Source organism: Panthera tigris, chromosome B3 (genome assembly GCF_018350195.1).
Source record: "Panthera tigris isolate Pti1 chromosome B3, P.tigris_Pti1_mat1.1, whole genome shotgun sequence".
Taxonomy (NCBI): domain Eukaryota; kingdom Metazoa; phylum Chordata; class Mammalia; order Carnivora; family Felidae; genus Panthera; species Panthera tigris.
Window position 1 is genome coordinate 19,323,350 of NC_056665.1, and position 27,330 is coordinate 19,350,679.

Genomic DNA, 27,330 nt, shown 5'->3' on the forward strand with positions numbered 1-27,330 from the left:
TTGGTTTTAAGCCGAGTTGGGTTTTTGCCAGGAAGGAGAGAAGGACATGGGGAGGGGTGGGTATTTTCAAGAGGCACATGACAGAGATGGATCATAGAACCTAAGGGAGGCCATAAAACTGATGAGGAACAATGGAATGTACCAGGAAATCCTAGGTCTTGGCAGAGTGTAAACCCGCCCCCCGCCACACACACACACACACACCCGTAATGAGTTATGGTAGTAGGTGGAGTGATCTGGGAAACCAGGAGGTAATGGTCAGAAAACAGATGCTTGACACTGAGTGGGTGGGAGGGATGAAAATATTAGGAAAGGCAAGATCTGATATGCAACTTTGGGAGAGGCTGGCTGGGGTAAAGTGGGGATAAGATCATTGAGAAACAAGGAGGAGGTCACCGGACCAAAATGACAGGGTATTGGAAAGAGCATCAAAGACTTTTCAGACTCCCCCAAATCACCATCTAATATGAGACCCGTCAGTCCTGGCCAAGGTGTGTGGTCTCTCCCACCTACGTAGTGTGACATCTTCAGAGCCACGAGAGCATTTCATGGCATGAGGAGTCTTCTAGTAAGCCTTGTGACAGACATTTATAGGTGCTAAAATATGATAAGGCTTAGACAAAGTGAAGCTTGAGACACAATGAGATAAAGGGAAGGAAATTTGCCATTTTCCTTAGGTCAGCCTAGGTGAGCTTCACATCAGGTTTTATGGCACTGGGACTGAGTGCTCTGACCTAAGACACAGTCTAAGGAACCATGGCCTAAAAAAATACATATATGTGTGTGTGTGTTTATTAATTTCTATTTATATATGTAAAGATATATGTTTTCAGTTTTTACATCATTGGTAGCAGTGTTGTTATTGCTATTTTAAGGCTTTGCTTGTAATTGCAGGGCAAAGTGGGTAATTACAATGGTGTCACACGTTGCACATTGGGCTCTTTGGCATGGAAAATATCAAAGAGAGGTTAAATAAAATAGCTGCAGTTCTGAATTTAAATTTTTAGGCTCATGATATATTGTATCTTTAAGAAAAATGAACTCATGTTTCCTCATCCTGCCCATTGAAAAGGCCTAGAGATGATGACCAGTTACCAATGATGAGCTCTGGGACCCACATGATGGTCTCTAAGTACCATGAGGAAGCAAAGCTTATCTGAGAAGTGGCTGACTCCAGGTCTGGGACAGGAAGACAGCCAGAAACATCTGACACAGTAGAATCAAGGATGCCATCAGACACTTATGAGGGTAGATTAAAGGGATTTAGGAGCCAACCCAAAGAGGTTCCCACTGGCCAAAGATAGGGCAGTCGGCCGGCCATGAGTAAGAGGAACTGCAGTGGACTGAGGTACATCAAATTGTTTACATTCATGAGTTTCTAATGCTGTTTAGGAAAAACAAGCCAATAAACAAAAACCCCTCATTGATCACCATTGGAGGCTCCTAGAGAACCAACACATTATTTTGAAACTCGGCACATACAGAGGAATCAAGATTGTATCCTGTCTTTCCTATTTGTACCCCAGGGTAACAAAAGAGATAAAAGGAGGAAGTTTCTCTTTTGAGAATAAATGAAGCTAATAAATGAGGAAGAAATGCCAGAAACAGAATGTCCGCCTTTTGTGATCTCTATTGAAATAATGCATGTAGACAATGATCATTAACGATCGCAAAAGGAGTGAGAACCAGACATTCCCAATAGAAATCCACAGCCCCAATGAGGAAATGTTTGTACCTGAAAAAATCAAACAGAATCCGACCAAGACTCGAGATTGGGGGCAGGGGGCTGAGACAGATGGCACCCCAGGATGTGAGGACCTCATAGGACACCCCCACCCCTGGAATCCTCAGCACATAACCTGCTGGAGAAAAAAGAGAAAGAGGGGAAGGAAGTCAGTCAACAGACAGACACATAAAGACCAGGGGAAGTGTGGACAAAAGATGTGTGTGACCTGGGTAAAGAACTTCAGTCTCTGCCTCAGACAGTGAGCACACTGGGATGCCACTGAGGACAGTGGGGAGACAGAAATGCTAGCGGGTGGCCAGACCTGGTGAGCACACAGCTGCCCTCATAAATGACAGCTTATTAGTTCTCAGAGCACCTAGGTTGGAAGGCGTGTTTTGAGGCCCCCCAGCCTACTATGAAATTCACCCAACTATCTTTAGTCTTGACTTTGTCTACTGTGATATTGAGGGGTTCCCCTGCTACTGGGGTGCAGCAGATAAGGCCAGTGGGAGGGCAGTGAATGGCTTTGGTGGAGGTATAGCCCCCTGTGCCCCTTCTTCACACTGGGGGCAGCTCGTTGAACCCTCCAACATCACAGAAGAGTGTCTCTCTTCCCAAAGGGAAGGCCCTTTCATTGCCTGGATGTTCGAGCACTACCAGTGGGGCCAGAACCCCCTTGCACCCAATGCCATGAACAGTTCTGGAGTCTCTCAGAACATGGCAAAATTCAACTCTGGGTTCAAAGCCTGTAGCCGACGTCCTCCTCCAAGGTGCTTCAGGCCAAGAGCCGACATAAGGGATGTGGCCCCTGGCCACCGTGAGCTGACCACACTGTGGTTGCCCATTGCAGGAACTACACGGTGGTGAACACGGAGAAGGGCCTCATGGAGGTGCAGCGGATGAGCTGTGCGGGAATGACACTAAGCTGCCAGCTCAAGGTCCAGAACTCTCTGTGGACGGCCACTGAGGTAAATGCCACCATGCAGGGTGGGCCATCGAGGTGGGCAGCACAGGGTGCAGCCCGTGTGAAGCCAGATTTAGCAAATAAAAATATAGGATGCCCAGGTAAGTCTGAATATCACATGAACCCCATCTGCACATGTGAGGCCCCCAGCACAGTGGCAGCAGCCCTGGGAAGCAGCAGCGTGTCACCAAGGCCAACAGCCTGCCTTGTCCCTGCCTGGTGACTAAGACTCAGCCGAGATAAGTATCAGGGGCAGGATCGCAGCAGGAGAACCCCATTTGGTTAGTGAAGTGACCAGGTTTCTTATAACACAGCCGGATCTACACAGCAAATCCACTCAGCTCTGAAGGCTTTTTGCATTCCTGTCAAAGAAGTCAGCGGAAAGCCCGAGAAGCTTTCTTCTGAGAACTGCAGAGAAGGATGCCCCAAACAAATGCTGTGAAGCTCCTGGTGGTGTGGGGCAGTGGGGGACGGGTGCAGCAGTGGGGGACGGGTGCAGTGGGGGACGGGTGCAGCCGTCCCAGGTATGCAGAGAAGAGCAGGCAGACGTGTCTGTTCTATTGAATGTTCACCCCAGAGAAACACCTAGTCATGAAAACCTGGAAACAGCCTGAGCTTCTGACAGCAGGTTAGCCAGGCTATGGCGTCCCCGAGCAACGGGTAGCACAGAGGCACTCGGACACAGTTCCCTCACCAGCCAGGCAGGGCAGGGCCTCCTCCCACCTGCTGGGTATCGTCGCGAGATCAGTGAGGAAAACCAGCAGAGTCGTGTGGTCCCACATTTGCCCGGAATGTGGACACAAACACACAGATACCCAGAGGAAACGGAGTCTGGGCCCCATGTCCCCATGGCAATTTTCTCCAAATAATGGGTTATGGGCGATTTTACATTTCTTCTTTAAACTCTTCTGTAGTTTTCAACATTTCTGCCAAGAATAGAAATATGAAAACAGACAACCAGATAGCCTCAGTACGTGTTACTTTTTAAAGCACAAAGGGATTCTCAAGGCAGAATGCACCTGGTAGGAAATGGCTGCCGTGTTCCAGCCTGAGTCTCACGTTGGCTCCTCTGCCTCTGCAGGACCAGAAGATCTACATCTATAGCCTCAAGGGCATGTGCCCGTTAAACACACCCCAACGGGCTTTGGACACCCCGGCTGTCGTCACCTGCTTATTGGCAGTGCCTGTTATTAAAAAGGTGAGATAAGGGGAAAGGTGGTTGCCCGGGTGTCTGATTCTCCCTTCCTCTTCCGTTGGTGTGGGACTCCCTCTGCCCACCCAGCTTGGGGGGAACAGTATGAGGAGTGGGAGCAAAGCCGGGCCCTCTTGGACCACCAAACCCAGGGCAGGTCACAGTCAGCCTTAGGAGGACAGACCACAATTAGTGCCTTTTCAAGAACCTATGTAACCAGCAAAGCAAAGCAGAGGGCTGAGTGGAAGCTTGCATTCCACCTGCAAATGCCATGGTCCCAGAGTAAAAGAGTAGTTAGACGTGTGCCCTTCCCCTTCTGATCGTGGTGTGGGGGGTTACTTCCCCACCTGTCAGGGCCAGCGCCACCCCAGAGCCACTCAACAGGCGCTGGTCCCCCTGCCCCCACCCCTGGGGAACAGTCGGTTCCCCCCACTTGTGGTGCCCACTGTCAGCCTGAGACCTGGGTCCCTCTTTGTCCATGTCCTTGACCTTCTAGCCCCCACCTCTCTGAAATGGAAGCCCGAGTGGTAATCTCCACAGCCCGGGGCTCGGGCTCTCCTGCTCCTCCAGTGGGACCCTGACCTTCTGCAGGGCCAGCGAGCCTCCCCCTACTGGCCCCCTGCTCCCCACCTCATCCAGCACTGCACTCTGAGGAGACCCTGCCTGTTAGCAACAGTCCCACCCCACATACCCCTGCAGGACGACCTCCTGTTCAATTCTCAAGATCAAAGACCCCGACCCTGCTCTGAGCAGCTGGCCTGCCCCGGCCCCAGGCCCCCAGTGGTGCTCTCAGGCTGCTCTGGTCGTCCTCTCTGCTCATGGTAGACGCTCAAGGAATCATTATCGGTGTCATTATTGGTGGTGTTTGTTTAAAACATGCTGGCTGTCACCATCCAATTTCAGTTTTCCCATCTGCAAATCGAGGATAAGAAGCAGTCAGAGAGGGTTCCCTGGGCATATTGTGCCCCAAGCTCTGGGCGCAAGCACTTGGGTAAATGTGAGCATTATTATTACTTCCTGGCAGTGGTGAAATATATACGTTCTTCATCCTACTACAGTTTATTTCTTTAAAAAAAAAAAAAATGTCTGAAATCCACCCTCGAGTCATTTACGACTGTGGCCCCACGGGTGAGGCTGGGCAGTGCGGGACCCGGTCCGCCCCAGAGCACAGGAGAACATGACACAAAGCGCTATTTAAGGCCACTGCTGGCCAGAGCCCCCGAGCCAGGGCACCACCGCCCTCGCGACCAGAGGGAATAAAGCCGGCTCTGTGCGGAGCCTCCCTGTCAGGGGCCTGCCCCTCCGAGGCCAGGCCGCCCTGTGGCCGCGACGGCGGCCCCTGCATTCTTGCACGCGCACGTTCACACCCAGCCGGGCCGTGGGGCTCGCTGCCCCAACTGGGGCCCAGGGCCGGGATCGGATAGAGACATTGCTCTTGTTTGCTTTGGCTGTTTTCTTCCCTAAAATTCTGAAGATGGATTTTGATAAATGTTCCTAGGGCTTGTTGACCTCACTGTTGAGATTGAGCTGGTTCCCTTGTTACCTTGGACAGCCCCGCCTCCCGGGTTCCCAGGGTGCTCAGGTCCCAGAAAGGGGGCTTTCTGCCACTCACCCTTGCTGATACAGGCCTGGATCCCCACTCTGTTGTGGCTTCGGCTCTGTGCTCCCGAACCTCTCCTGTGCCACCCCAGCCCAAGCTGGGCATCCAGGCGTCAAAGCCTCCCTCTGTCCCCGGCTCCACAGGGATGCTCCTGGGATGCCTGGGGTGGGTCCCAGCATTTAGCGCTGTCCTTGCAACTTTGCCCAGTGATCTCTGGTGCCGTAGAAGATCACATGCTTCACTGCAGGGGCGGAGAGCAACCCACAGACCCTAGCACTGCCAGCTAGGCATTTCAGGGTAGGTGTGCTAATTGGGGAGTGTAGGCAGTGTCCAAGAAGCGCCTCCACAAGAGGGTTGAGTTGGAAGCAATTTCAAGAATAAATAAGGTCGGCAGGCTCGTATTGTCTACGGGCGCAGAAGACCGGGTGGAGCCAGAGAAACAGATGAGACGTGGCCCTTCCTGTGGCAGGCCAGCACCCAGGGCAAGAGGGTGGGGGGTGGGCGCGCAGAGCCTGCCCAGTGGGGCTGGTGGGCAGGAGATGGCAAGCAGCCCCACACTCTGCCCACAGCTACTGTCCCGTAGTTAATCAGCAGAGTTCACCGGCAGGGGGGGAGCCACATCCTGCCTCTGAAGGAGGCTCCTGTGGCCTGAAGGAGAAGGCAGACCCCTCCTGTCACACTGCAAGAACCCAGCCTGAGCCAAGGCGGGCCACGTGGTTCAGGCCACATGCGCTCCTCCCCTGGGCGCCATGGGCCTCGTTCTCCCCAGACACGTTCCTCTCCTGCTCAGTGCCAGATGGGCAGGCTGGCTCGGCTGGGCCTGGGTTACCTCCCTTGGGAGCACATCCAGAAGGTCCCACTGGCAGCCCCTGCCTCTTTAGGAGCCTTGCTCCTCTGGGGTGCACGGGGTGTGTGCCAAGATGAGTCTTGCACCCGTACTGTTTCCTCCCCTGGAATGCGTGCAACCAATGAGCGGTGCTGTCTTTTCCTTGCAGAATTCCTACCTGGTGTTGGCAGGCCTGGCCGACGGGCTTGTGGCAGTGTTTCCCGTGGTGCGGGGTGCCCCGGACGACAGCTGCTCCTACCTGTGCTCACACACAGCCAACAGGTCCAAGTTTAGCATCCCAGATGAAGACACACGGCAGAACCCCTACCCCGTGAAGGCCATGGAGGTGGTCAACAGCGGCTCCGAGGTCTGGTACAGCAATGGGCCCGGCCTGCTGGTCATTGACTGTGTGGCCCTGGAGATCAGCAGGAGGCTAGAGCCCTACTCGGCCCCTTCGGTGGTCACCTCGGTCGTGGGCAGCTCCGAGTGCAGGGGGGAGGAGGTCGTCTGGTGCCTGGACGACAGGGCCAACTCCTTGGTGATGTACCACGCAGCTACCTACCAGCTGTGCGCCCGGTACTTCTGCGGGGACCCCAGCCCGCTCAGAGACATGTTTCCTGTGTGCCCGTTGGGTCCAGAGCCCCGTGGCGGCCACACAGCCAGCCCCAAAGAGCCCAAGGGGGACTCCATCGCGGACGTGAGCATCATGTACAGCGAGGAGCTGGGCACGCAGATCCTGACCCACCAGGACTCGCTGACTGACTACTGCTCCACGTCCTCCTCCTCATCCTCCCCCCACCGGGCCCCCAGGTCGTCCTCAAGCCTGCCCTGCTCCCCGGCAAGCTCTGCCAGCGTGCCTTTCGCCGCCAACTACGAGGACTCCGACAGGCTGCACGAGCCCACCGCGGGCTCCGACAGGTCTGAGCATGACCTGACCCCCGTGGACGGGGAGGCTTTCAGCCAGCACCTGCAGGCCGTGAGGATCCTAGCCGTGAAAGACGTCATCTGGGTCCCCAGGTACATTTCCCGGGAGTGGGGCACATTCCTGTGCTGCCTGAGGGAGCTTTCAGATGCTGTGGCATCAGGGGCCATCAGGGGCCACCCCCTCTGTGCTGGGGCCTGGAGGGATCTCTTTAGCAAACCTGAGAAGGGCCGCGCTGACGCTCACCTGCCCGCAGGGAAGCTGCCGGCAGCACAAGGCAGAGCCGTGGTCAGCTGCGATTGGGTTTCCCGCTGGGAAAGGCCTTCTGGGGCCGGCTTCGGTGCCCTCCCGGTAACTCAATCCATTCACTGAGACTGCGCGTTTGTGGCCGTGCTTCTCTGCACGCCGGCTCCGTTTCCCCTGGAGAGCACAGCCCTGGACAAAACGTTTCCCCTTCTCGGTTTTGGTTTCGCAGGCGCGGCGGCGATGTTATCGTCATCGGCCTGGAGAAGGACGCCGGAGGCCAACGGGGCCGTGTCATCGCCGTCTTAAAAGCCCGCGAGCTGACTCCGCGTGGGTAAGACTGAGGGCACCTCCTTTAGGACCCGAGGTGTGATGTGGGGAATCTAGGCCCCTCCACCACATCCCCGCACAACGGCCTCTCGCCCTTCTGGCCTCCGCAAATAAATGCCACATCTACCGGTGTGGCCATAAGGCAGAGAAGGAACAAAATGGGGTCCTCCGGGCAGCACCTAGGGGCTCAGCAAATACCATCTGAACCAGGCATCAGCCAGTGGTCATGGCTGTCTGTTTCTGGCATACCCCGTGCACCTGTGGACCAGGTCTCCTGACTGGGGTGTGTCTCCAGGGCCGGAGTTCAGCTGAAATGGAAACAGGGAGCCAGGTGATTCACTGTCCTCCCCGCCAAGTGGGAGGGCCCTTCCTGGGTGCTCCACCTGCCCATATAGCACCTACTGGAGCCACAGACCTAGCACCCACCACCCTCCACCATGCCCAAGCCCAGGCTCATCCATGGCTCCATACCTGTTGGGGGGTGTCCGACCGGGAGGCAGGTCATACCCCACTGTGAGGGTCATTCTGGGGCAGGACAGCATGGCTGTGGGCATGGGAGGCTGGCACCAGCTGGTATCCTCAGAGTCCCCTGCAGCCAGCAGTGTCCACACCTCACTTTGTCTACTGAGCCCCATGCTATAAATCTCGCTTATGGACAAACATCATTTGACCCATTTTCCCCAGAATGGGACGACAATGGGAGGGGAAACATCTATGGCAGGTCCCCTCCTTTGCCTGAACGCACTGAGCGTTCTCAGAGAGTCACCAGATCCATTGACCCCTGCTGTGCCAGTGATTGCAGAAACAAGATCTGGGTGTTTTCGCTGAGTCCCGGCTGAGTTTGTGGGCCAAAGTAGTTACCAGATCGCAAGCGGGGCTTCTGGTGGAGCAGGCGGGTCCGTAGAGCCCAGGCCTGCTAACCTCAGACTGCCCATGATTTGTGTTCCTGAATTTTTCCCTGGTGTCGTTTTTCCTATTCAGCCCCCAAAGACAGGTTTACTAGGAGCCAGGCATGTTCACTGTAGGGAGAAAGCAGCCCAGGCAGCCAGCTGACAGGCGGGCCGTAGCCTGAACCCTGCCCCCCAGCTCTCTGCAATGCATCTGAGACACTGATTCTCTCAGCAAATAGCTAGTGAGTGCCTGCAGTGTGCAAGGCCCCGAGGAGGCCAGAGGCCCTGTGCATGCCGGTTTGCGTGCTGGCCACAGGGCAAGGCAGTGAGGGCTCAGACGTGGGCTGTACGGCCCGGCAGAGGCCCAGAAGGAAAACCGGTGCGTGCACAGATCAGCAAAACAATCCACAGCTTCAAAAAACTAGTGTATGTAGTTAGGACATGTTGGCACAGGTCTTCTGCCCGATATACCACCCCGTTTCCCTAAGCTGGGCACTTTGCACGGGAGAAGAGCCATGCCTGAGCAGACGGCAAGGGAAGGGAGTCACTGCTTCAAATCCATCATGGGCCGTTCACAAGCAGGAGTCAAAGTTGGTGTTTTCCGGACACTTGGGAGTCTGGGTCCAGTTATAGAGGCTACCTGCTCTCGTTGCATCTGTGGCCTTCCTGAGTCCCTTATAGACAGTCCCCATCAATGTGCACTGCCATGCTAGGCTCTTCTTCAGACGGTAGGAAGTCTCTGCCCGCAGGCTGGACCACCCACGGAAGCAGGGCATCAGAGAACATCGCAGCTGCTAGGCCGGGATGGACAGATGCACCCGCTTAGCCAGGCTCCCAAGAAGGCGCAGGCTGGGGGTCCTGGCCCCGACTAGGTGGGGACCCCTGTAGGTTTTCTCAAACCCCCCTCTCTCTGTAGGGCGCTTGTGGATGCGGCCGTGGTGGCAAAGGACACGGTTGTGTGTGGCTTTGAGAACGAAAACATGGAGTGGTGCCTGGCTGTCTGGAGGGGCTGGGGCACCAGGGAGTTTGATGTTTTCTACCACTCCTACGAAGAGCTGGGCCGGCTGGAGGCTTGCATGCGGAAGAGAAGGTAATTCCTATGGAATGACAGTTGTGCAGAGTGGCCGCCCCGGGCCCACACCCTGACCCCTCTGCCTGCAGCTCACAGCCTCCCGAGGACCCAGAAGACAGACTGGGTTCTCCCGTGAACCACTTGCTGCTAGAAATGCTGAGAAGTTACCACCCTGGCGGTGGTTTTGGGGTTCTCCGGTTCTCCAGGGCGGAGTTAGCTGCCTACCTCCATTCTCCCACTGCGGAGAGAAGATGGGTGGGAGAAACTCTCCCTGCCTCCTGCATCCACTTCCAAAGAGCAGGGGAGGAGGATCCTGCTCTGTGCTGGGTCACACAAAGTAGGGGTGTGGGCTGGGCCTTTACAGAGCAGGCCTGCCCGTTTTCCTCCCCACGGCTGGGACAGAATTACACTAGAGGCTCTCAGTTGGGGGAGCAGTTCGGGGCAGGGTGGGAGGAGGGCGATGACCCTTGCCCCTTCCCCCCAGTGGCCTCCAGGCTCTCAGGACATTTCACAAGCCTCTGGGTCCCTGGGGCCTGGGGCCCCGCTTGGGCAAGTGGAGATCAGGTATCTCCCGCTCAGGAAAGTCTCTGTGTGAGAAACCCTTGGGGGAATGAATGAGTTCCTTCAAGTGACACAGCCAGAAAGCCCAGAGCTAGTCCAGCGCCCAGAGCACCGCCTCAGCCTTTACATTCTTCTTCTGCCGACAAAAGGCAGGGGAAACTCAATCATCGGGACTTGAGAAAGGGCTGTGTGTTTATAGCTTTGTAAAATACACTTGGACGCAGCTGGAACGCAAACCCTGTTTGTTTGCACATAATAATCTTGCTTATCACTTTAACAAATTAAGTAATAGCTCAGTGGTTGGGCCTCAGTTGTGAAGTCACATTGTATGGGGCTTCTACCAAATGATGTATTTGCTAAACATTTACTACACACGTGTACAGCAGAGTAGAAAAAGTGAAATTGTTAATGGGGGGTGTATGGGTGTGACGGCAAGAATTTTTACAAATGATGCACACACACGCACACACACGCACACGCACACATACCGTGTGGTTACCCAGAGTAACTGTTTGAGGCTGCTTCACCCGGGATGGCAGGATGACCGTGAGGTCATACTCCAGTTCAAGTTGTTAATCTTTTTCTAAAATTAAGTTATGAAAACCAAGCTTAAGATTTGCTGGGGTATGCAGGCAAATGTGGTTCCTTTTATCTGAAAATAAACAGACCCTCTTGAGAACGATGTCACAGCCTCTGTCTTAGAGCCCGTGTCATAGCAGCACGGGTCTGTCCCACCCAGGCCCGCTCCCTGCAGGGGTGGAAAGGAAAACCACCCCTTGCCCACAGCTGCCCCCATGCAAGGAGTCCCACAGCAGATTCTGTGGGCAGAAACAGCCACGCTTAGTCTCCCCACTTCATTTTGCTGGCCTGGGCACTGAGTCCTACAGGGGCTGTTCGGCTATGCCTCCTGCCCACATCATCAGCATTGTCCTGCCCTGTCCCTGAACTGGGCCTTGGTGGTCACTGCTCTCCTCTCCTTTCCTTCTCATTCCAGCACACCACAGCTGCCCAGTTACCCCCCAAGTGCAAACAGGGTCCTGTCCTTCCCCTGCCCAAATCCTGTGCCCTATAACCTGCAGCCAGACTGCTAGAGGCCGACACTCAGGGCCCCCACGATTCAGTCCTAACCTGCCTTTCTAATCTGGCCTCCTCCCAGCCCGAGGCCCAGGCTGCTGTGAGGAGAGGCCAGGTGATCAGCCAACGGCCTCATGGAACCAGCTCAGGGCACCTCTTTACAAAAGTTAGACACCGTGCAGGAAATGCGTAATGAAGTTCACTACATAAAAAGTAGAAACCTTAAATGGGAAAAACTACCACAAAGTCAAAAGACCGTCAACTGGGAAAATATATTGGTGGCAAATGAGAGACAAATAGCTATTTTGTCTTATAAACAAAGAGTTCATACCTATCGATAAGAAAGAGAAAACACAAAAAGGAAAAAAGGTAGAAGATATAAATAGCACCCAACGTCACCCAACAGTCAGGAAATAGGAGGACAGCAACAAAATGTCATTTACTACCCTCATGCTGGCATCCCTGTGGAGACCTGAGGGCACCAGGTCAGAAGATCCATGCATGCAAAGGCCCTGTGGCCAGAATGAGCTGCTGTGCTGGAAGAAAGATGAAGAGCTGGTGGAGCATTTGGAAGAAGGGGGAGCTAAGGGTGGGCCCGCTAGGCCTGACTTTCTAGGCCATGGATCTCCGTCAACACCACTGGCAGTTTTAAGCAGGGTTGTTAGACGACCTATCTTTAAAGATCACATTGCTGAGTGGAAAATGGCCTAAAGGGGGCATATTTACAGGGGGGCCACCCCTAAGGGGGCACTTTGGCCATATCCATCAAAATTTCAAGTGCACACACCCTTTGAAACTGGGTCCCATCCTTCCCCTGCCCCAGCAGCCCTCCTTAAGCATTTGATCCTGAAATTTCCATGCAAGTGCCCAAAGATACAGAACAAGGGTGTCATTGCAGCATTGCCTATAATGGCCCCAAATGGGAGACCGCCTGAACCTCCCACAATGCCATACTCTGCAGCTGGTTAGAGAAGGAGGTGGTGTTAACCATGCTGGTCCAACATGTTCTCCAGGGTATAATAAATGCATTGTGTTTCTAAAAAGCAACTCACAGTGCAGTGTGTATAGAGTTACTATTTGAGCAGAAAATGTTGTCTAGCTACACGGGCACGCATGGGGAAACTATCCCACAGGATGCCCAAGAGTCTGGTAGACCTTGGTTACCTCTGGGGAGGAGAATTGAGGGGGCACAGAGTGGTAGGTCCTTAGCTTTCCCTTTATTCTTTCCTCACTGCACTGTTGGAATTGTATAGAAGTCTCTTCATGATGGTAAGCCAGGCTGGGAGGGACTTCTCTCCTGGACCCCAGGAAGGACACACCTCAGCCTTGCTGTCCGCAGGTAAAGGGAAGTCCCCCTCTGCCCGCTCTCCTCCATGAGGGCACTTGACCCCCACGGAGGGTATCAGGTCCCAGGGGGCAGGGCCAATAATCTCACATCTGTCTGACCTCATGGCATGACTCAAGCAGAGCCCACCCCAGCCACCTTTGGGACGTAGGCAGAGTCCCAGGCAGAGGTGGATGTCCACAGTGGGAGGACAGGTGGGAGGGGCTGGGGACAGTTGACAGAAGCCAGTGAGCTCTGACTCTGGTCCGCCCTTGCCCTGGTATTGTGAACATGGACAGCCCAGCTGCAGGGTCAAGACCCCTCCCGCAGCAGATAGCGCCCAGCTTCCTCCCACCCACCACCCTGCACTAGGGAAGGCAGCAGCCTTTTTTTTTTTTTTAATTTTTTTAACATTTATTTATTTTTGAGAGACAGAGCACAAGTGGGGGAGAGGCAGAGAGAGAGGGAGACACAGAATCTGTGCTGACAGCTCAGAGCCTGACACGGGACTCAAACCCACGAACTCGAGATCATGACCTGAGCCGAAGTCGGACGCTTAACCGACTGAGCCACCCAGGCGCCCCGAGAAGGCAGCAGCCTTGCTGACGATCACCGGCTAGTCACTGCCACTGATTACTTGGAGTCTCTGCAGTGACCCTACCTGGGAATGCACAAGACCCCACGCCCCTGCACAGCACCTCGAGCAATGGGAGTGGGTCCTGCTTTCCCTGCTGTTCCTCTTGCAGAAAGCATCTGCTGAACCCCAGAGCAAGCACGATGACACGGAACCCCCACCAAGGCTACAGAAAAACAGCAGCGTGAAACCCCTCCAGATGCCAGCAGGCTGCTGTCCTGGAAGGAGCCACATCTCCTGGAGTGTCGGGGTCTGGGGCCTCAAACCCTCTGCCTCCCTAAGTGCCTGATGGTTTTTCCCATCCTGGGCAGAATGGGGCAGTCCTGAAGGAAATAGGGGAGGGGTGGGCCGTTCATTGAAATAGCCCTTGAAGAACCACTGGTAGAAACTGCTTGGTAACAGACCCTTCTTTTGTTGGCACATCAGTTCCCAGCCTCCCTTATGTGGGGGGGTGGGCCGGGGACTGAGCTCAGCCAGGGAGGGGTGGAAATGGCTGAGTAGAGCTTCAAGGAAGCACCCCCAAAGGTCTGACTCAATGGGAGCCCCTTCGGCCCTGCCTCTGCCTCCCTGGTCCTCAACAGAGCATGATGGCAGGGCCCTCTGGGGAGGCCAGGAAGGCCTTGGGACAGTGATGGGGAGGCAGCCCTCCATGCCATCCCTGGAAGCTGACCTCCAGTCTCCTCATTACCTCACAGACCAGGAAAGCACTTCGTTGTTTAAATGAGTATTTCCCAGTTCTCCTCTACCAGCAGCCCAGTGCCATATTCCTGGATGTTCGGGTACCTTTCCCACTAGCACAACCAGAGCCCTGAAGGTAAGCAAGTGAAGCTCTCAAGCTGGCCCTCACAAGTTTCTGTTCCAGTTTAGTCAGACGCACCTAAGCAATGATGGATTGGAACGTTCTGTGGCCAGACCTGCCCTGAGAGCTTCCTTCTGCACCATGAGGGCTGGACACGGTCTAGTTCTTAACACAATTACAAAGAGGTCCAGGGTTGCGGCCTGCTTACCCAAAAACCAGCTCTGATGTCCTGCAAGTTTAAACCTTCCACTCAGGGCAAGCTACCCCACCCCTGTGACCCTGGTTTCTTCTTTGTGAGATGGCAATGACAATTCTCACCCCGTCAGGATCAGGAGAGAGAGGGTATGTGATAGCCCCCAGCCCAGGCCCAGCCCAGTCCAACCCCAGGGCCAGGACGCCCTCCCTGCCCCCCAGTCATGACCATCCGCTCTCCTGTCATTACAGCCTAGGAAGGCTCACAAACACTTGGAAGAACTATGGCTATAAGTAAGAAGGAGGCTCATGTGAAACAAGGAAGATGTGAATCTAAGGCAGTAGAATTTGGGTCAGTTTTAAAGTACTCTTGGGTAACAGATGTAGTATTTTATGGTATTTAAAGCATTGAAGGTCATCTAATATTTCATACTCTGATTTTTAGTTGAATGTTTATAGGGGGATTCAATAAAACTTTAAATCAATATCTAATTGGATAAATAGGTCAAAACTCAGGTGTTACACATTAGGAATATAAGGAGTATAACATTTAGAGATCAGTTGATTGTTTTGTATTTGATAGATCCACAGGCCTCATTAATCAGATATCAGACAGTGTACAGGCAGTAACAAATGAGCCTGTAGGATGCCCACAGCCCAATCCCCAGCCTTGCACCCAAGAAATGCTCACAGATATGAGTTAACTGCAAGCAGAGGGAGACAGAAAAAAAAATACTTCAGGTTTGGGGGCTTAAAATTCTGGAATATTCCCCATCTCTCTGACTTAGGTGCCAGAAAGATCCAGAAGAAGATGGCATCCTATTCCCACCTTTCCCCCAAAGTCACACCCACCCCTCTCCAGGACAAACTCCCCACCTCCCCTCTATCTACAGAGGATGCAGAAGAGGTCTGACTGATGAAAAGAAACATCAGCACAGGAGATCTGTGCATATCTGTGTGATTCTGCAAATGAACCTTCAAGGAGTGGAACTTAGCTGCATTTGGGGAGGCCAGGGACGGCCTGGCACCATCCCACCGGCCGTGCAGCTCTGGAACCTCCCTTTCCCACCCTGAGGGCTGCAGAACAGAGACCCCCACCAGAAGCCACAGTCTGCATCATGGCCCACTGAAGACAGTTTTATCCAAGTTAAGTCTTACCAGCTTGAAACAGATTATTATAAGATGTTTTATGTAAGCCTCATGGTAACCACAAAGCAAAAATGTAGATACACAATAGAAAAAGGAATGAAAGTACACTACTATAGTAAATCATCAAATAACAACAGAAGTCAAGAAGACAAGAACAAAGAAACTACAAAATAGGCAGAAAACAATTAAGGAAATGGCAAAAAGTAAGTCCTTTTCAATAATTACTTTAATAAGTAGATTAATTTCTCCAACCAAAGGACAATGAATGGCTGAATGGATAAAAAACAAGACCCAATTATATGCTATCTACAAGAGACTTCCTTCAACTTTAAGGACACACATAGGCTGAAAGTGAAGGGATAGAAAATGGTATTCCATGCAACTGGAAACCCAATGAGAGTACAGATAAGTAAACTTATATCACACAAAATAGACTTTAAGTGAAAACTATAGCAAAAAAAAGTCATTATGTAAGGGGTCAAATCATTAAGAGAATATAATAATTGTAAAAATATATGCATGCAATATCAGAGCACAAAATATATATAGTAAATATATATAGTAAATATTAACATTTTGAAAGGAGAAATGGATAACTATACAATAATAGTAGGGGATTTCATTATCCCATTTTCAACAATGGATAGATCACCCAGACAGAAGACAATAAGGAAACATTGAACTTGAACTACAGTTGAGACTAAATGGACCTAACAGACATATGCAGAACATTTCATCCAACAGCAACAGAATTCACATTCTTCTCAACATTCTCCAAGATAGATCATACGTTAGGTCACAAAACAAGTCATAACAAATTTAAAAAGATTGAAATCATATCAGCATCTCTTCTGACCACAATGGTAAGAAACTAACATTAATAAGAGGAAAAAAACTGGAGAAATCACAAATATGTGGAAATTAAGCAACACACAAACAACCATTGGATAAAAAAAAAAATTGAAAGAGAAATCAAAGACTATCTTGAAACAAACAAAAATGGAAACACTACATACCAAAACTTATGGGAGGCAGCAAAAGCAAATCTAAGGGGGAAGTTTACAAAGATAATGCCTGCAGTAAGAAGGAAAGAAAAGATTTTAAGTAAACAATGTAACTTTATACCTCAAGGAACTAGAAAGAGAATAAACTAAAAAATAAAGTTAGCATAAGGAAGGAAATAACAAAGATCAGAACAGAAATAAATGAAACAGAGACTAGAAAAACAGTAGAAAACATCAGTGAAAGTGAGCTCGCTTTTTGAAAAAACAAAATTTGCAAGTGATTAGCTAGACTAAGAAACAAAATACTCACACACATAAACTTGGAAACAAAGGGAATACAGATTACAACTGATACCACAGAAATACAAAGGGCCATGAGAGCCTACTATGAACAATTGTACCCCAACAAATAGAATAACCTAGAAGAAATGGATAAATTCCTAGAAACATACAATCTACCAAGATTGAATCATGAAGAAATAGAAAATCTAAACAGATAAATAAGGGTAGAGATTCAATCAGTAATCAAAAATATCCCAACAAAGAAAAGACCATGACAAGATGGCCTCACTAGTGAATTCTACCAAACATGTAAAGAAGAATTAATATCAATCCTTATCAAATTCTTCCAAAACATTCAGAAGAGAGCACTTCCAAACTCATTTTATGAAGCCAGCATGACCCTATACCAAAGTCAGACAAGGACACTACAAGAAAACAAAATTACAGATCACTATCTCTGATAAACATAAATGCAAAAATCCCCAACAAAATACAACAACCAAATTTAAAAACACATTAAAGTGACCATACACCACACTGAATGGGATTTATCCCTGGGATGTAAGGATGTATCAACATATGCAATGGACATATTGCATATTGCATATGTCCAATGGACATATGAAGGACAAATTCACATGATCATCTCAATAGATGCATTTGACAAAATTGAACATTGTTTTCATGATAAAAAAATATATTCTCAACAAATTAGATATGTAAAGAATGTACCACAACATAATAAAGATCATATATGACAAGCCCACAGCTAACATCAAATTCAGTAAAATTTTAGGATACAAAATCAGCATGCAAATATCAGTTGTGTTCCTATACACTAAAAATGAACTCTCCAAAAAAAGGAATTAAGAAAACAATATTATTTACAATAGCATTTAAAAAAATAAAATACCTAGGAGTAAATTTAAGGAAAGAGGGGAAATATCTTCTGTACACTGAAAACTATAAACATAGGTGAAAGATATGAATAAATGGAAAGATACACTGTGCTCATAGATAGAAAAATTAATATTGTAAATACTATATGAAGTGATCTATGTAATCAATGTAATCCTTATCAAAATTCAAATGGAATTTTTCAAAGAAATAGAAAAAACAATCCTAAATTTGTATGGAACCACAAAAAAATCCCAAATAGCCAAAGCAATCTTGAGCAAGAAGAACAAAGTTGGAGACATCTTCCTGATATCAAACTATATTACAAAACTATAATAATTGAAACAGTATGGTACTGGCATGAAAATAGACAGATGGACCAATGGGATACAATCAAAAGCCCAGAAATAAACCCATCCATATATGGCCAACTGGTCTTCAAAAAAGGCACCAAGTATAAAACAGAATGGGGAAAGCATCATCTCTCTTCAATAATTGATGTTGGGAAAATTGAATATCCACACACAAAGAATGAAATCAGACCCTTGTCTTACACCCTACACAAAAATCAAGTCAAAATGGATTTAGACTTCAATGTTAGACCTGAAACAATAAAACTTCTAGAAGAAAACATAAGGAAAAATCTCCTTGACATTGGTCTTGGCAGTGATTTCTTGGATTTGACATCAAAGACACAGGCAACAAAAGCAAACACAAACAAGTGAGACTACATCAAAGTAAAAATTTCTTCACAGGAAAAGAAGCAATAACAAAGTGAAAAGGCAATCTACGGAATGGAAGCAAATATTTGCAGTCCATATATCCAACAACACATTAATATCCAAAATATATCTAAGGAAATTGTAAAGCTCAATAGCAAAATAATAACAACAACAATCATAATAATTAATAATAATAATAATGATAATAACAAAAACAAACCAAACGACTTGATTTAAAAATGGGCAAAAAACCTGAACAGACATTTTTGTAAAGAAGACATACAAATGGCCAACAGGTATATGAAAAGATGCTCAATGTTATTAATCATGAGGAAATACAAATCAAAATAATAATGAGATATCACCTCACATCTGTTAGGCTGGTCATTATAAAAAGGTCAAAAAATAAAAAATATTGGTGAGAATGTGAGAAGAGGGAACCTTGTACGCTTCTGGACATTTCAATTGTTACATCTATAATGGAAAACAGTGTGGAGATCTCCCCATGCGTGCTATTCCATGTTGATTGTGGCATTATTCACAGTAGCCTAGATAGAAACAACCTAAGTGTCTATCAACAGATGAATGGATAAAGAAAACGTGGTGTGTATGCATATATACAATGGAATATTAGCCTTTAAGAAGAAGGAAATCCTGGCATTTGCAACACTGCGGATGAACCTGGAGGACATTAGGCAAGGGTGACATAAGCCAGAAGCTGAAAGACAAATACCGCATGGTATCGCATGTGGAATCTGAAAAAGTCAAAGTCAGTAACAGAGTGGAATGGTAATTACCAGGAGTTGGGGCACACGGGAAAAGGGGAGATGTTGGTCACATGGTACAAACTTTCAGTAATAAGTTCTGGAGACCTAGTGTACAACATTGTAACTGTAGTTAATAGCAATACAGTAAAATCTTGGTTTGCAAGCATAATGCGTTCCAGAAACATGCTTGTAATCCAAAGCACTTGTATATCAAAGTGAATTTTCCCATAAGAAATAATGGAAACTCAGATGTGTCATTCTACAACCCAAAAATATTCATATAAAAATGATTGCAATACTGGAATAAAGTACAAAATAATAAAGAAAATATAAAATATAAAGAAAAATAAACAAATTAACTTGCACTCACCTTTGAAAAACCTTCCAGGCTGGTGTGAGGGAGAAAAGAGGAGGGTTATTATATAGAACGATTTTCACCATCAGTAACAGAATTATCACTGCTATCTATTGGCTCAATGGAATGTTTTTCTGTTCATGCAACTTTAACAAGGAATGTATCCAATGACCTAGAATGAAGCAAAGCATTCCTAAGCTTACTCTTGTCTGGAAAAGCAAAGGACTGTCCATAGGGGCTTTGAAGTGACAAAAGATATACTAGTGCCAATTGTGGGCACCTTCCAACGTTTTGAAGGATCACTGATTTCTGCCAAACACCGCAGCCTGAGATCAAGCATCTGGGCATGGGAAATGATTACCCAAAATCCAGCAGAGAGAGAGAGAGCGAGAATAGAACCGTTGGCTCAGTTGTGATCATGTGACATTCAGCATCACATACTACTCGTATTGCAGGACATCGCTTGCTTATCAAGTTAAAATTGATTAGAAATGTTTCCTCATCTTGCAGAACACTCACAGAACAAGTTACTTGCAATCCAAGGTTTTACTGTATATTCTATGCTTGCAGTTTGCTACAAGAGTAAATCTTAAGTGCTTTCACCACACAAAAAAAGTGGTAACTCTGAGGTGATGGGCATGTCAATTAGCTTGATTATGGTATTCGTTTCACAACGTACACGTGTATCAAAACGTCACGTTGTACACCTTAAATATACACAATTTTTATTTGCCAATAATACTTCAGTAAAGTTGGAAAGAAAATAACACAGGTGTGGAGGGCAGGGCACGTTTTGAACCTGCAGGAGGCAGCTCTCCGTGGGCCCTGGACAGCTGCGTCCTGCCCTCTCCTCCCCTCCAGGTACACACCAGTCCCGCAGGAAGCTTCTAAACAGCTCTGGCTGGTGGCCTGGCCTCCACTGCACAGGGACTGGGAGCCACCTTCTTCACTTCCTCCTCAGGTGGCCTCCCAGACATACTGTGAGCAGCGCAGGGCAAGTGACATCTTTACCACCAGCCAGGAAAGGATGCCTGTCTTCAAGTCCGGCCAAGGCCAGTCTGTGTCAACCCTGCCCTCGGAGCAGTGGTGGGGATGAGGGAGTGGGGAGGGGGGACGGGTGGGGTAGAAGCTGCGGCAGAGGACATACTCCACACCTGGGAACTAGAAGCCCCCTCCACCTCTCAAATAGCTGGACCAGGTCACTGAGGCCTCCAACCAAGTACAGCTTGACAAGGGAAACTGAATCACATTTTACCTGGATTTTATTTATCAAAATGGTCTAAACTGGATCTAAAGTACACTAGGTGGCCGTGGCCTTCAGTGGGAAAGAGAACGGGCTGGAGCTCAGCCTGACGCGTCGGTGAGGGAGACATCCTTCCACAGAAGCCTGCTGGGTGGGGACCCAGGGCCACTGGTGATCTCTGGACCCCTTCCAGCCCCTGGGCCTCCCATCCCCCAAACTCCTGTCCTTGAAGCCGCCCACTCACGGTTTCCCTTTCATTCGCTGCTGTGTCCAGCGGTGGGCATTGAGCGAGCAGGGTCACAATGAACGGTGCAATGTGGTAAAGCAGTGGCTGGGGTGGGAGTCCGGAAACTAGGCCTCGTCTCCACCTACCACCTCCTGGCAGCCCCACAGCAGCCCCCTCTCTCCTGGGACCTCCTCTCCTCTGTCCCACCCGCCTCCTAGGTGACAAAGTAACAAAGAACCCATGGTGAGTGTGCAGTAAATCACTTAGCCCCCGCGTGAGGAGGCCGGGTGTGTCCTCAGAACAGAAAAGCCCAAGACCCCAAGCAGAGGGAAGGGGTGGCTGGAGGTCTCTGCCTGGTCCTGTCGTCGGCCTCTCTAAACCCCCAAAGGCCAAATGCCCCAGAGCTTTCCCCCCTAACTTTCCTCGAGGACTAAGGGAGTGCCCATTCCCCAGTGTGGTGGCCAGGGAGGGGTTTGGAGACACGGAGAGACCCAGGTTCAAATCCTGCCTCTGCCGATTGCCCTGAAAGGCCCAGGAGGGTTTCTCAGCTTTGTGACTCCCGTTTCTTCAGTCACAGAATACAAGGGTGACTTCATGACAGCTCCAGGCACACAATAGAGTGAGTGAAAGTGAAAGTGAAAGCCTCTGACCCAGCAGTGTGCCCAGCAGCGTGTGTGTGTGTGTGTGTGTGTGTGTGTATGTGTCTGTGTGTCTGGGACGGTGGCCAGGTTTTGAGGGCCCACACAGGCCTGGAACAATTGGTTGTGAGGATATGTTCACAGGTCGACCTTTGTGGAGAGGACGACATGAGAGTCAAACCCCTGAGGGCACAACACCTCTGGAGGGCCAGGGGTCCCCACCCTGATTCCCAGTGCCTGTGTCAGGTGCCTGCAGGAGGCCTCTGACCCTTTCCTGTTGACACTTCTTGGGTGACATCCACAGACCAGAGCTGAAGACACACGTACCCATACACATGCGCGCGTGCATGCACACACACACACGTGGGAGCACGCTGGCACAATCAGGGCTCTGGGCTGTGTCAGCCCCTGGTGGGAGAGCCATCTCCTGCTGTCCACGTCTGCTCAAACCAGGGAGGAGAGCTGACCTAGATGCAACTTAAGAGTTGCAGGTTAACTCATTCCAGAGTTGCAGGCTAAGAGCCAAAAAACACAAGACCCAAAGCCACATGGGCATGCTCCTCTTCTGCCCCTGCACACGGCTATCCCTGTCACAGAGACCAGGGCTGTGCACAAAACCATGCCTGAACATTACTGTCATTGTCCCCTCCCGGTCCCCAGCAGGGATAGCATGGAAGTCAGGGACCAGGACCAGAGGACCTACCTTCTTCCTCAGATGGGCTCATACTTGGGAATACTTGGTAAAGTAAACTCATCAAGCCCACAAACCCTCCTCAGAGGGCCAGGAGCCCAGAGGCATCCATTTCTCAGCAGGCGCTGTCAAGGCGGGGAGTGCAACCCCCGCCTCGAGTTAAAGGGAGACAGGTGGGCAGGTGGACCCTGGTCCAGGGCAATGTGGAGGTTGGGGTGCAGAGGCGTCCTCCACACCCCAGCATGTGTGACACTTCTGGATGTGGCCCCTTTCTGAAAGCCAGTCTGCCCCAGTTGTCGGTAGCCCCCAGATGGTACCAGTAACACCTGGGGTAAGGCCAGGGGCTGGGTCCCACCCTCTTCCACAGCAGAGAAAGAACTGGGCAGACCATGGTGGCCAGCTGCTGGGTGCTCAGCCAGAGGATACGATGTTTTCCAAAACATGAGAGCTCTTCTCCCTCCCTGGAGCCCAGGGGAGGAAGGGAGTTGATGCGGCCTCTGCACCCCCCATTCCTCACAGCTACAACCTCCCCCTGCCAAGTTCACCAGACTCACTGCCAGCAGTTCCGTCACCCGCGGCCAGGGGGCGCCCTGGTCCAGGAGGCCCAGCCCCTGCGCTCCCCGCCTCGACAGCGCCTGCTGAGAAATGGATGCCTCTGGGCTCCTGGCCCTCTGAGGAGGGTTTGTGGGCTTGATGAGTTTACTTTACCAAGTATTCCCAAGTATGAGCCCATCTGAGGAAGAAGGAACCCTGTGGCTGTGTGTGGACGTCGGTAAATACAGACACTCAAGCAAGCTGCTGGGGCGGGCAGAGGCCCAAAGGAGCCCCGGCTGGAGGAGAGGCGTGGCCCATTTTCTCCACTTCTTGGAACTTTCTAATCGACATCTTGCATTCTCTGCGTATTAGAACGTTTTAAGAATGTGACTTGGCTTTCCTGCATATGCCACAGGCTTGCGAAGAGTCTCTTCTCGGCGTGTATGTGTGCTTATGTGTACATGTGCACGTGCATATGGAGGGGGTGGGTGCGTATGAGATGTGTAGTGTGAGTCCCCACGTGTGAGAGTGTATGGTGTACATGTGTGCGGTATGTGTGTGTGCATGCACGTGCGGTGTGTATGGTGTGGTGGGTGTGTGTACGTGTGTGGCACGCGTGGTGTCTGCACGTGAATGTGTGGTGTGTGTACATGTGTGAGTATGGCGTGTACATGGGTGAGCGTGTGTGCATGTGTGGTGCTGTGTGTGGTATACATGTGGTGTGGGTGTGTGTAGTGTGTCGCATGAGGTATGCAGGCATGTGCACACAGTGTGTGACGTAATATGCGGTGCATACGCACATGTGTGCACGTATGTGCAGTGTGTGGGTCTGTGTGTGTGCGTGTTGCCGCACGGCCAGATGCAGGCTGAGTGGGGCCCTGCGTCCACTCTGGGATCGCTCAGGTCTGAGGGTCAGCAGCAGTGGGAGGTCGCTCAGGTCAGTGGGAGCAGGCAAAAGAATGGAGGGAGGTCTGGAAAATTATTTTCTCTGATAATAATTTTTTAATTTTTTAAATTTAATAAATTTTTTAAATTTTTCTCTGATAATAATTTTCCAGAGAAAATTATTCCTGTGAGAGTCTCTGGAAAAAGCAGCTTCTGGAACTACAAAGGTCCCTCAATTCTCCCAGCTAATTCACCCACTAATCCTTTCAGGGTCCTCTGCTCCTGAGCCACCAAAGGCAGCAAGAGGCACCACTGGAGTTCACTCTGTCTCAGCCCCACAGACACTGTCATCCACAAAAAACCAACCTTTACTTAAAAGGAAAGGGCACCTCAAGGGTTCTGTCCCAAGACCCCTGAACCATAGCCACCGAGGGGCAACCATCCACGGAGGAATCCCTGGACCACTGTGGGGGCTTGTGGGGCCCCAGGCCGCTTGGCTCCAGGGTGAGGCTCTGCCTGGCTCCCCTCATTCCAGACTTGCAGGTTAAGAGCCAAGAAACACAAGACCCAAAGCCACACGGACAGCCACAGATACAGAGGGAGGTGGGCGAGCCCAGGCAGTCAGAAGGCAGAGGTGCGGGACCTCCCCCACACTGTGTGGCCCAGCTCACTAATGGGCCTGTTGAGGACCTGCCCCACCACTGGTCAAGAGGGAAAGAAAACATGAGAGAGGCCTGGTCAAGGCCAGCTGTGCAGACTGAGGCAACCCGATGAGTGGTGCATTCTGCCATGTTTTCCAAAGATGGCCACAACAGCATCCCCCACCCCGTGTGCTTTACTACAACTGGCCTTGATGTTCCTCCCATCAAAGGGGGAGGAGGGGTGTCTGGACCCCCTCCCTTGAATCTGGAGGGCTTGTGACTTGTTTATAACCAAAGGAATACCATGGAAGTGATGCCGTGTGACTTTGAAAGCTCAGTCAGAAAAGGCAATGAAGCTGAACACTCACCCCTGGAGTCCTGAGCCCCCAGGTAATAAATAAGTGTGACTATGATGAGGCTGCCATGCTGTGAGGAAACTCAAGCCACATGGAGGTGCCCTTACCTATAGCCCCAGCTGCAGTCCCAGCCAGCAGCCAGCACCATGTGAAGGAAACATGAGGGAAGGAGCTTTCAGATGATTGCAGCCATTTGGTCACCCTTCTGCTGTTGCCAGAGGCCTCAGACACCACAGGGCAGAGGCGAGCCAGCCTCCTATGCCCTGTCCAAATTCCAGACCCACAGAACCATGAGCATTGGAAGATAGTTGTACACTACGAAGTTTGGGAATGGCTGATTATTTCTGACAGAAACTGGACCGAGTGGGGTTCTGAAAAGCTGTGCCAATCCACCCTCCTGTCCTTTTCCTTTTCTCAAATGCTGCAGGGACCTAAGAGGCCACAGGTCCCTTGGACAGCTGCCCCTCCTTGTTTCAAGCCACTAATGACCTGGGCTCTGGGCTGGGAGCTGTCTCCTAGGGGGCAGTTTAACCATAAGACCCTGTGGCCCCAAGCCCAGGGAACCAGAGTCAGTGGGTCCTGCTGGGAAAAGCTGGCCTGCCTGCTCCCAGGCCTGGGGAAGGCACTGGTGGCTGAGAACTGGCCGTTTACAACATGAGCTCCAGGGCTCCATTTGCCAGGCTGTGCTCAGTGTTTCTGAGCCTGATGGATGGACGGAGGCTCAAGTCATGGGTTACCACAGCAACGAAGTCCTCACGAGAGGTAAGCAAACCCCTACCACTATGGATGGTCAACTGAGAGAGGGAACGGGCCTTCGCCCCTTGTTGTTGGCCTGGGATCTGCCCTCCTCTCCATCAGCCACTCTCACTGCTTGGGAGTAGACAGATGAGTGGGGATTTTCAAGAGCAGAAAAAGGGTGTCAGGTTCCTGTGGCTGCAGAGATGGGGCTGGGCTGGGAAGCCTGGACAAGTGCTCCGGGGACCCAGGTTTGTCCACAGCAGTCAGGGCCCTGTGGTGGTCAACAGCCGTCTTCATTAGCCATCAGGTATCTGCTCCCAGGCAAGTGGCCTTGGGAAACCAGCACCACAGAGGCCTTTATTCTCCCTGCTGTGATGCCCTCCAGGGGGCTCCGGGACAGGAGAGGGGCCCCAAGGTATGGGTTTGGCTTCCCAGAACATGCAGCCGGAAAACGACCTGACCTTTTCCCAGCCCGGTTGTTGTGCATGAGGGAAACAAAGACCCAGCGGAGCAGCTAACCCAAAATGTGTCGTCACCAGGGGCAACCTGGCCGAGGGGTTCGCTCGCTCCCTGGGAAAAAGTTGTGGTTCACCCCAGTCGGCTGTTTGTTTTGTTTTGATTTTTTAAAAGCCTGAACCAAATCAGCTTTTTAAAATTCTGCTCCAGGACACAGCACGGCTTGCAGACGGCCCGAAGGGGCAGATCCAGGCAGAGAGTGGACACATTCCAACGGAAACCCTTGCAGATTCCCAGACACCCGTGCGCAGCTCCCGCCCAGGACCAATGCTTCCTGCGGGTATCTGTCCCCTCTGCTCAGTCAGCAACGTTGATGCCTGAATTAAAGTAAAAGATTGAGTTCCTTGTCCATGATCTGATTCAGTTGCCACAATTTCCCTTCTCGGAAAACTTAGACATCTCAAGGTGGAGGGGTCATTTGTCATGAGCTCATGTTGTCACATACATTCAACTAATTGTCACATCAGACCAAAAAATGGCACTAATCCAGCTGTGTGGGACAGGACTCCAGACTTCTTGGTGAGTAAGAGAGATAATTATGGCAGAATTCCAGCCTCTCTGGTTTCAAAAGAAATCAAGTCAGCATAGCCCAGCTGGAGGTTCCTTCCACTCATTACATCCTGAGCGTTTTTGCTGAGACAAACCTCTTAACTCCTGGCCATGGCCCCAGGCTCCCCATACCCTCTCGCGGGGCTGCCCTGCCCTCCTCACCCTGCCTTCTCCATACACCACTGGGCTTGTCTTTCCACTGAGGTCCAGTCTGAAGGAGGATCTGGGGACAGCTCCTGGGGACCCACATGCAGGACTGAGTGAGACCAGGAGACCGGGCAACCAGGCAGAGGGGAGGGGAGCTGGTGCAACTCGACCTTGCTGCATCCTGCCCTTGCCAAGGACGGACCGCAGGGATCCAAGAGACCGAATGAGGAGATCTTGGAACTCTAGCCACTTGGGCACCTCTTTGTGCCCAGCTGATTGTCAAGTTTTTAAAAGATTCATAATATCAAATGTTGGTGAGGTTGTGAGGAAAGCTTACCCTTCGGATGCTGCTAGCAGAAAAGTAGGTAAGAGCAGCCGCCGTGCAGAGCAATTTGACAATAGCCACCAAACATTCAAATCCACATGCCCTTGGACCCAACTGGTCCATTTCTGCGTATTTGTTTCCTAAAGAATATGTTAAGACACTGCATGTGTACTAAAAAAAATAATGATGAGTCAGGTAAAATAGGAGAAATAGAATATTTATTTATTTATTTATTTAATGTTTATTTTTGAGAAACAGAGACAGAGAGACAACCAGCTAGGGAGGGGCAGAGAGAGAGGGGGAGACAGTCTGTGAA

General features: G+C 50.6%; 1 protein-coding gene across 4 annotated transcripts in view; it reads left to right on the forward strand.

Annotated features, from left to right (window-relative positions):
* Positions 1–27,158, forward strand: part of LRRK1 (leucine rich repeat kinase 1) — a 148,997-nt gene extending 121,839 nt beyond the window's left edge. Inside the window, exons 30-36 of one of the 4 annotated variants that reach the window (XR_006218453.1) lie at positions 2,577–2,694; positions 3,772–3,888; positions 6,478–7,325; positions 7,706–7,807; positions 9,610–9,783; positions 24,013–25,501; positions 26,144–27,156. Coding sequence is in view for 3 of the 4 variants with exons in the window: in XM_042988214.1 (XP_042844148.1) it covers positions 2,577–2,694; positions 3,772–3,888; positions 6,478–7,325; positions 7,706–7,807; positions 9,610–9,783; positions 20,487–20,808 (1,681 nt within the window). In the remaining variant the exon portion in view is untranslated. Of the gene's footprint in view, positions 1–2,576; positions 2,695–3,771; positions 3,889–6,477; positions 7,326–7,705; positions 7,808–9,609; positions 11,006–20,486; positions 22,326–24,012 lie in introns of those variants that run through there. The other 3 variants (XM_042988215.1, XM_042988214.1, XM_042988216.1) reach the window with 3 other exon arrangements.
* The last annotated feature ends 172 nt before the right edge of the window (positions 27,159–27,330 follow it).